Genomic DNA, 11,195 nt, shown 5'->3' with positions numbered 1-11,195 from the left:
AATTATCTGTCACGCACATATATATGTACAATTTAACATCTTAAATTCGTATCTGTTATCTCCAATGTCTAGGAACTATTTACATTTTCCACGGAAATATTTTAGTGTTGTACCTGGCAGCCGCTAATCGGTTCTATGTTGTTTGTGTCGAAACTGAAAATAAATGACATATATTGCACTATTTTGCTATTTTTCATCGTTATGATGATCATCTGCTCATAAAAGGTAAAGCAAGCAGTTTGTTTTCTGATGATTAGGCTTTATAATTGTTACATTAAACATAAGAGTCTACAGGGCGTCTGTTGTGTAGTGTCAATTCAAAAAGTCTTTAAATACATGAAAGAATGAAAGTTTGTAAAATAAATAAATACAACGTTTTAAATGTGCATATTATAGCATATCAGTATTGACATTACTGTAATCTTTAGTACTGAAAGGGAATCTCATGAAGAACATGTCCAAAAGAAAAATTGATAAAGTAAATGAATCATATTTTTAGGACCATTAACTTATATTTTTTGTTCTTTTACTTTTGAGTTTGTTTGTGACTGTCTGACAATCTAACGAGAACCATTGATGGTTTCAATATACTTATATATATATTTTTTTACAATTAGCATAAAATAAAGGCAGTGCAACAAACACTTTATTTTTAATTTTAATGTTTTTAGTTTTAGTTTTAATGTCATCGTTGTTGTAAAGCACTTTGGGACAACGTCTGAAATTGTGCTATAAAATAAAATTGCTTGCTCACTTGTGTTTCATATTGTCCTCAAGAATTGCACCACTGCCAAAAGCAGCACTGTGTGAAGATGATGCGTTATTGGGGCGAGCTCCCAGTGGCTTCGGCTCCCTCGGGCCGCAGTTCTTTCGACCTTCTGCAGCGCGAGTTCCGGCAGGTGGAGATGCAGGACCCTCCCCTGCACCAACCTTCTGCCCAGCGTCCACGTCCCACCACCATGCTGGACATCCCCTCAGAGCCCTGCAGCCTCACAATCCACACCGTGCAGCTGAGCCAGCATGCCCGGCGTCTCCGGAGTCTCATTGCTGCTGCCCAGCAGGGCCAGCAGCCTCTGTCCACATTACTAGATGCCCAGGGTGTCTTCAAACCTGAGGATGTGGATGCTCTACCTCCTCGCCCTGTCACACCCACTGTACCTGATGATCTGCTTCCACTGGATAGTAAAGCTCCTCGACATCCATTCCAGCTACGCCATAGTGACCCAGAGAGCGACTTCTACAAGTACGTCAGTAGATCATCATGTATATTGTTTTTTCTAAAAATATTAAAGGTCCATTAAAATTAAACTCATACTTGCACCTCTTGTAGGGTGAACACGTCTGCATTAAAAAATAATTTTGAATGACATTTGATTTTTATTTATTTATTTTATTTTATTTGTTTATTTGTCAGGGACAATGTACAAAATACATTAATCTTATGAGAAGATGTTTTGTACCAGAGTTAGCTAATGCCATCTGCAGTCCCCGGTCAGGTGCACACAATATTAAAACATTACATTGCAAATAACTGTCAGTAGCTAACAAATACATGCAATATTAGTTAAACAATGATCATTTAAAACTTGATGTTTAAATGAAAAACTAACCATGGGTGCGTAAAGTAAAAATGTCTGGGTGATGCAACCGCCCTGCTATCATAATTAAGTAAAAAGCCTCATTAAACGAATGAAATTAATTTAATGAGAACCTTATTATGCAGAATTGTATTATTTCTTAGAAAACAAATTATGTAGCAAAACTTAAAACAGGAAATTATTTCATAGAGAGTGTCCAGGTCAATACGTCTCTTAAAATATCACTTAATTGTAACTTTTTATTGTAACTGTAACAGTTAATTGTAACTTTTTCATGTACAATCTCATGTAATGCAACTACCCAGAAACTAATATTAATTTATTTATTTAGAGTTAAATATTAATTCATAATGTTTTTAAAAATCCCTTTACCTTGTATATTGGGCAAAATTTTTAAACAATATATCACAATTTTTTTCAGACAGGATCACGGTCCACAATCTTATCATGATTATTTTTCATGTTGGTTTTTAAGACTATGTTGCAAGTCACCACACTCTAACTTCCCTATTTTAAAAATGTAGCTTTACAAGGTAACAAAAGACAAAATAAAAAAGAATTAGAGACCATTTAGGCCAAAGGGTGACCATTTAGGGTGATACGTCCAAAATAAAATCTTATTAAAAATAAGAACAAAGATGCAAATAACACATATACGATACAAGATATATAACAGAATAAACAGTGCACATGCCACAGTAGGTACATTTACTGTAACCGTAGCATTCAAGTACATTCAAGCATGAGGTTAATGTTGTGCGGTCTGGTGTACCCCAGGGGTCAATTTTGGGCCCTCTTCTTTTTAATATTTATGTTTATCCTCTTGGCCAGCTTTTGAGATCACTAGGTCTAAAATTTCACTTTTATGCAGATGATACTCAGATCTATATTCATTTTAGACCTAATGAAATTGTGCCTGTTAATTTTATTTCTGAGTGTATTTCTAAAATGAAAGAATGGATGACAGATAATTTTCTCTGTCTTAACAGTGAAAAGACAGAGATTATGCTTGTTGGTTCACCCCACCAACTACGCAAAGCAGAGCCGGCTACTCTTATACTTGATGGCTCAAATGTGGAGTTTAAAACAAAATTGAGGAATCTAGGTGTAATATATGATGCGAATCTATCATTTGAGCCTCATGTTTTGAATACTGTAAAGATTTCATATTTCCATCTTAGAAATATTGCAAGATTGCGTCCGATGCTATCGTTTACCGTTGCTGAGAGATTGATAAACACCTTTGTGTTTTCGCGTATTGATTACTGTAATGCCTTGTTAGCTGGCGTATCAAAAGCTACCTTAAACAGAATGCAGGTGTTGCAAAATTCTGCTGCCAGAATTCTCTCTAGATGTAATATACGAGACCATATTACTCCCGTTTTGGAGTCGTTGCACTGGCTTCCCATTCGTTTTAGGGTGGATTTTAAAATTTTAATGCTTACATACAAGTCACTACATGGTTTGGCACCTGAATACTTGACCGAGCTTTTAACTCCATATTCTCCAAAACGTAATCTTCGTTCTTCGGAAACTGCTCTTTTAACTGTTCCTTCAACTCGTTTAAAAACAATTGGAGATAGGGCGTTTTCTTCATTGGCTCCAAAGCTCTGGAATTCTCTTCCGATTGAGATAAGGCAAGCTAAATCTCTTGGTATTTTTAAGTCTAAGCTTAAGACCTATTTTTTTAGGTTAGCTTTTAATTGATTTATTTGTATGTCTGTTTTACAGTGTATTGTGCTTATTTGTGTGGTGTATCTTTGTATTTTTAATTGTTTTTGTACAGCGCTTTGAGATCTACATTTAAAGGCGCTATAGAAAATAAAGGTTATTATTATTATTATTATTAAGTAAGAAATTGAATAAACAAATGTAAAAATAAAAGATTACATAGACTTCACTGTATGAATTAAATATACACTAATTCTTAAAGCTACAAAATTTATTCAATCAAGAGCAGTGATATTAGGCTACTGTCACTTTAAGAGCTCATGCACAGATCTAATATACTGACACACATCCGTTTACATCCACTTAAGATAGAAATGACTGTTTATGTAAAGCTTATGTGTATTTGACAATTTAAGCACATTAAAGGTCCTTGCACACGGAGTTAGAAAATGTCGTGTGCGTATTCTTCATTCGGTGGCTCTGAAGGACGCAGTGTGTAAACAAGATTGACACAACGTGAGGTCGTATTTATTTTTTAACATGCAAAAATGTCGATAATTCGATAATTTCAGACTCAGTGTGCAAGGACCTTAAGACGCAAGAGTTTCACATACTCGCCAATGCTGATTTTTACTCTTATTTGGCACTTGGCTAGTGTTCATTTTAGGCCCTGGTTTACACCACATGATATTTTTAGACTAAAAATATAGACTTAAAAAAAATTGTTTACCAAACGCATATGAAACCAACATGAATGCAACATTTCTTAGAATTCGACTTATATTCTGAAATATTACAAATTTAAAATCTTCAACACTGTTATACATTCTTGACCCTTGTCTGTCTATAAGGCCTACAACCTCAAAGCCCACATTTACATGTATCTTCATAAAACTATTCTCTAGATATCATCAGCTATTAAAAAAAAAAGGTCTTAGAAAAGTTTATTTAGAAAAGGTCCAAACTTTTTTTTGTCCTGTGATTCCTAATTAGGTGTCTTGTCCTCTCTATCTTTCACCTGTTTTCCAAACTTCTCCACATTTCCCTCTTTTTAGAGGTAAAGGTGAGCCAGTCACTGAGTTGAGCTGGCTGTCCTGCCGCCAGCTCCTGTACCAGTCGGTCGCCACAGTGCTCGCTCATGCTGGATTCGAGTCGGCCAATGAGAGCGTGTTGGAGACTTTGACCGATATGGTTCACGAACACTACCTGCGGCTCACCAAGTTGCTGCGCGTAGCTGTTGATAGAGAGGCCTGTCGGGGCTCTACACCTTTCCCTGATGTGGTGGAACAGGTGTTTCACGAGGTGGGCATTGGCAGCGTCCTGGCGCTCCAGCGCTTCTGGCAGGTCCGCATCAAAGATTACCACAGCTACATGCTGCAGGTGAGATATCTCCAATCTTATTTCAGCTTCAGCACCTACACGACCATACATGCAGCATCTATTGACATTGCTTTGACTGTAGGTCAGTAAGGAGCTCTCAGAAGAGTACGAGAGACTCGTGAATCCAGAAAAGGCTCTGGAGGATTCCAAACCCTTAAAGGTTAAAGAGGAGCCGGTGAGTGACATTTTGTTTCCTTTGAGCGAGGAGCCGGAAGCGGATCTGGCCTCAGGTGACCAGGCCCTGCCCATCGGTGTGCTGGGAACATCCAGTGAAAGACTGGCTGGAGGACTGGAGGAAGGACATTCCCCTCACACCTCAGGTAATGATCATTTAAATCACCATGCAATTTATACTTTACTTCATAGTCACTCCCTTAAGGGTAAAGAATGTCATTTCTGCAACACTAGTGGCATCTAGCAGAATTACAAACATAAAGCATATTTTTCAAACAACATTGTGCCTCCCCCATTACACATTGTAAATACAGTTATTTTGGGTGCTTATGAAAGAATATCTCACCAGGTAAAAGTAGGCTAGTTTCAATAAAAGGTCTGGGTTGCTGTGCGTAGACTATGAGTAAGCAATTGAATAGGCGAACACTTTGTCTTGAGAGAATACGAGTGTCTCGCTTATAACAAACTCATTCAACATATCTGCACCCGGTGCATTTTTTAACATGCGCCACAGCTACTTTAGGCTGTCTACATACATATAGTGCAGATATGTGTATTCAGACACGGGGTTGGTTTCTGAGGCAAATTCTTGACTCAGAGCTAAAAAAGTCAGATTTTTAAGTAAGCCATAAAGTTTAAAGAAAATAAATATTATTATTGGCAAAAATGTATCCAAAAGTACTGTGTTGAGTCAAAATTCCATAGGATATGAATACGGGTCAATTTGACCCACTTTAGGCATTCTCGGGGTAGTGATACTAAAATATATTTTTTTAATAATCCTGTGATCAAGAAATATTAAAATTACATTAATGCAGGTAAGAAACACATTTTTTTTTTTGTGAAGAATTCATGGAATATATATATAAAAAATTTGAGCTGTGAAACGATTAATCGCATCCAAAATAAAAGTTTGTTTACATAATATATGTGTGTGTACTGTGTATATATATTTTGTATATATAAATACACACACATGCATGTATATATTTGAGAAATATTTGCATTTATATACTGCATATATATTTGTATATTATATATAAAATATAGAAATATTTTATATATAAATAACAAATTTTTCTTAAATATATACATGCATGTGTGTGTATTTATATATATATATATATATATATATATATACAAAATATTTATACACAGTACACACACATATAATGTAAACAAAAACTTTTATTTTGGATGCGATTAATCCTTTCACTAAATCCAGCTCTAAAAAATTTTTCTAAAAATGTTAACAAATCATAGCATGCTGGGTCAGTTTGAACTACTGTCAGGATTTACTAAAGACACGCAGTGAAAAATTAGCAGTGTAAAGGAGTGGACAGGGTTATATTTGCGCACATGCAAATGTATAGGAGGAGAGTACCGTATTTAAATGAATCACGCAAGGTGATTAACTAAGGTTTGTGCTAGTCAGTTTACTGGTATTTGTGCCATTATTTACCCACAAAAAAGCATGTCTTAACCAGGCGCTAGTTTGCGCTGCTCTTGGTAGATGGCGTTGGTCATCATGGAAATGATCCGGCTGTGTTTTTTTAATTTCCACGTTGTCAGTAGATCACACACAGAACTTTCCACTCCCATCTGCACTTTTTTTGGGATTGTGCTCTCACGCTAATTTGCCCTGTTTAGTAAATCTGGCCCTTGGTCTACATTACTATAACTATTTCAAAGCCCACATATAATCATGGAATGAAAGAGTTTTAATACAATCTGGGTGTTTGGACTCAGAGGCTGATTCTTACTCTGCATTAATAAATGATTATTTGTTAGACTAGAAAAATTGCATGCAAAACATCTCATTGAAGCCTTTTTTTTTCTACTGCAAATATTTTATAATCTGTCTGTTCTGACAGACACTCGGGAGCTATCCGCACAGTATAAAGAATCAACACCAGAAATATTGTCCTTTAATCTGTCAACAACACCTCACAAATCAACATGTGGATTCTGCATCATAACAGGAACATTGCTCATGCTGGCAATATGACGTCTGACCGTGATTGTCTTTGAAATTTACTGATGAAGGCGTCGAATTTGTTACACAAGCGGCTGTTGAGGTGGTACTTTAAAGAGGATGAGTTGAAGCAAAACTGTCCGTGCAACTACTTCGGCATTCTACTTATTATGGATCAGGCGTTTCCGGTACCGCATTCAGCACATCAGCAGAGAATTATTATCGGGCTGTCAAGCGTAAAGCCATTTATCTCAAATTTTATATTTGGTCAAATTTGCATATGAAAACATATTTTCTTTTCCAAATGTAGTTCCTGAATAATAAATAATGATTTTGCCACTAGCTTGCAGCAGTCACTGCAGATCTTCTCATTCTTACCAGTGTGTTTCAACCATTAATGATATTCATATCTATATTGAGCTTCGATTTATTAAACGCATTATAGTTTGTCTTTATAGATGGCAGAAGGTCAGCTTTCATTGCCCAAGAAACACTCAGAGGCCATCTGACTGTCATGTAAAGCAACTAATCACAGTTTGTTTTGTTCAGGGACATGTTTAGGGACACATTTTTTTGTGGAATAATTGCAGAAATAAGACAAAAGTTCAAGCTACCGCAAATAATGTGGAGTTTCTTTGATTTTACATTCAATTCTTTGATGGCAGGCAGAATCGTGTAATCATGGAGGCGGAGGGACTGATGGCCAACTCTTTACTTGTTTTCAATAATTTATCTTTTTATTTCCATTAGTTAGGCTTGTATTAGTTTTTGCTGTTGTATTGAAATTGTAAAAAAAAAAAAGGTTTTATCTAAAAATAAAGGGTCGGGGCCTGATTCAGTTAGTAGTGTGTTATGGTAAGGGGCGTGGCATCAACAAATAACAACAGACCAATCAGAGCACATTGCACTTTTCAGAAGGAGGAGCTTCATAGAGACCACAACTAAACAGCGTTACTGACAGACTGGAGAGAGAGATGCTGCAACAATGTGAAATATGGGGGAAAAAGCATGAAAACTTATTCTAGTAGATCCCAAAAACAAAATCACATCCGCAATCGAATACTACACTACATGTAGTATGTGAAAAACAGTATGTCAAAAGAGTAGTATGTCCAAATTCATACATTGTAAACCTTTAATTTAATAAAAAAATGAATTGGTTTGAGTAGGGTAAACTTAAATTAAACAAATTAGTTCAATCAAATTAACTTTAATGAGTTTTTAGAAATGTATTTTTCTTTTGAGCTTTATTTTAATATAGTCAAACTTAAATTTAACTGAAACTGGGCTGAGATTTTAGCATTTACCGAATTAGCTTGTTAAAGCTAGCCGAGTTACTCCTGCTAAAAATATTTAAGTTTGAGATTACATGATAATTTTAACTTAAATGAATGAATGAATTATCTTACTCAAATATTTCTTGTTAAGAGCAGTACAAAATAAAAATATGTTCTGCTTGCTTAATTTTTAAGTTAAGATTTTTAAGTTTAAGAAAAGTTTTGGATGTAACTGATTATACCTCAAATTTATTGAGTTATCAACTTATTTGGGTTGATAGTGTAGCATTTGAAAAACAGTAGCAAAAAGTCCCCGGATGGCCTACTCCTCCCACAGAGATTCTGAAGTGCGCATTCAATGGACACTTTACTATCCCATGAGGCCGTGGGAGGGGATTCATGAATGGAAGTGAAGCGACGCAAGTGATACTGGAAGGTCACGTGACAGTAACAACATTGTGTGTGTAGTATGTCTGAATTCCATTCATACTACCCATATTCATGCTATATAGAGCATATTTTTTTCGTAAAGTAAGTTCAAATTCAAACGTACAGTAGTACTACTCAAACAGTACGCGATTTGGGACGCATTTGGAAACAGCAAGGATAGTGGTCAGAATTAAAGACAAGGATCATTCGGAAAGTTTGTCAAAGGGGTGGTTGAATATAATGTCACTTTTCTAACTTTAGTGTGTAATGTTGCTGTTTGAGCATAAACAACATCTGTAAAGTTATGACACTCAAAGTTCAAAGCAAAGGGAGATATTTGATTTTAAAGAAATGGTTTTTTAAGGACCACAACAAACGGCTGGTTCGACATTCCTCCTGGGTTAGTGACATCATGAACCCTAATATTTACATAAACCCCGCCCCTGGAACACGATTAATAGATTATCAAGACAGAATATGCTAATCAATGACTAGAAGATAACTACACAAAAGCTACATAAATTCACCAACTAACCATTCAGAAATGTCCTGTTGCTTACATGTTGTCATTTCTTGAGTCTCTCCATCATTGTCTGACTGCGGTTTGAACAATTTTCAGTGCATGTGTGTGTGAGGTAAAATGACACAAGCTGTTGTAGCTCCGCCCCCTGTGCCGGGAGCAGCTGCTCTTTTGCATTTAAAGGGACAGACACAAAACCGGTGCGTTTTTGCTCATCCTCAAAAAGTGACAACTTTAACATGCTATATAAAAATATCTGTGTGGTATTTTAAGCTAAAACTTCACATACACACTCTGGGGACACCAGACACTTATTTTACATCTTGTGAAAAGGGCATTATATGAATAATCTTTAATACTCCAGATGAATCCAGTGTTGGTGTGTTTTGTGTCTTCAACAGTAGCAGCAGGGAACAGCTCCCCCTTGTGGCATCTAGCCCAGGTGAAGATGGAGCCGCAGGACAGTGAGGAGGGCCAGGTGTCAGGTCATGGGGTTCTGGGCAGCGACGTCTTTGAAGAGGGTCCCATGTCCACCATGAGTGAGGCTGGCATCCCTCCATCTCCTGGAGGTTCAGAAGGAAGTTACATGTCCCATTCACCCGATTCTCTCATGGGCACGTCACCGTTCACCCAGCGGCCAAAGAAACGGATGAGAAAAGTTTAGTGGTTTTATTGTCTAAATAAAGAGACTGAAAGCACCTCCACAGTCATTGTGATGCATAGCATCGCCTTCTTTTGGGATTACATGTTCTGGCTTTGAATGGAAGTTTTCAGTGAAATTAAACGAAAGAGACAAATAACGTGCGTGTTTGAATTCTCCCCCAGCAAATGGCAGACGGTCACTGTTTTACCCAATTATTGAGCTGGACAATTACTTGTTTGCCATGGAAAATTAGCATCTGTTTATTGTAACGAAACAATGGAGGGAGCACAACATGGGGAGTAATTATAGCCTGATGTCTGCTTCAAAACACACAGGGATATCAATCAAGGAGTAATGGCAAATTAATTACAGCATGCATACATCTGCATGTTAAATACACAGGCCATTTCATTACATGCACACTCCCAGGCGACACCGTGGAGGTATTGTCTTCTAGCCACCTGTGCCAAAACATTCTGGTTGAGTGTAAATTTAGCTTCTCAGCCTCGCCGGGTAATAATGCATTCTGAGACTCTATCGAAAGGAAATATAACCTGATCGCAATCACACAGCGTCCATAAATTAATTAGTGTGAGCTTCAAGTGGCAATGAAACTGGTTTCATTTCAGTTAGACAAAAAAAAAAAAAAAAAAAGTGAATCTTGAGTTCACACATAAGATGCAGATCTGTCAGTACATAGTTTTAAACTGTTGTAAAAGCATCTTTCACAAAATAATATACAGGTCATATTTCACAACAAAATTAAAATAAAGCCACAACTATTTTCATGACAAATAAGCATGTTTACCCCCAAATTGTGGTCATTGTAATGCACATGTACATTTTAATATTTTGGGTTTATTTGTACTTCTCATTAATTCTCATAAGATTTTCATCATTGCAATAATTTTTTTCTTCTTCTAAAATACAGTATTTGCAGTGTAATTTTTCACATAATGATCATATGAGCCACCCCTATTCTGGAGTTTAAAAGCATCTTGCAGACACATTTTGAGTAGTGTGTTTTGAAACTAAAGCACACTGAAAACACAAACATCATGGTAATTATGGTAATGGTAATTGGCGAGGATGTTCTGAACAAAATGTCACAATTGATCATCCTAAAGTGTGTTTTGTTGGACTGTGCAGCCTTTCTAAATAAACAAGAAGCTACAGTATCTTAAAAAGTTTTAAAATCAATTATTTCCACATCTACATGTTTGAGCTGTTTTGACTGAAAGCACCTGGCAGATCTTAAAATATGTCAATGCCATTGTTTAGTCTCAAGATTCACATCAGTAATGTTTTTTTTTCAGTCAGGTTTATAAAAGCTACTTGAAGGCCTAATCCTGGCTTCAAATAAATCCTGTCTGTGAAACCAGGCCATAGTTTTGTAATGTATAAAACACTGTTAGTGAATTTTGTAATGTTTCTGCATTTCTTTTCTTCTTCTGATCTTCTTTGTAAAATCCAGACCAACTAAAAAAAGAATGGTTTCCCGACCGTCCTTGTGCTCATTAAGTTCTTC

The 11,195-nt window shown here is 36.3% G+C and overlaps 1 protein-coding gene across 1 annotated transcript; it reads left to right on the top strand.

The window, feature by feature from the left end:
• Nucleotides 1–92: 92 nt before the first annotated feature.
• supt7l (SPT7 like, STAGA complex subunit gamma) lies at nt 93–10,574 on the top strand. The gene is made up of 5 exons (XM_079632317.1): nt 93–225; nt 778–1,243; nt 4,325–4,649; nt 4,732–4,969; nt 9,426–10,574. Exons 2-5 carry the CDS (start codon nt 813–815, stop codon nt 9,686–9,688), a joined length of 1,257 nt encoding a protein of 418 aa, XP_079488443.1. The 5' UTR covers nt 93–225; nt 778–812; the 3' UTR covers nt 9,689–10,574.
• The last annotated feature ends 621 nt before the right edge of the window (nt 10,575–11,195 follow it).

The sequence above is a fragment of the Phoxinus phoxinus genome (genome assembly GCF_949152265.1).
Source record: "Phoxinus phoxinus genome assembly, chromosome: 13".
Taxonomy (NCBI): Eukaryota; Metazoa; Chordata; class Actinopteri; order Cypriniformes; family Leuciscidae; genus Phoxinus; species Phoxinus phoxinus.
The sequence above is the reverse complement of the archived record's forward strand: the minus strand, read 5'-3'. Positions and strand labels throughout refer to the sequence as shown.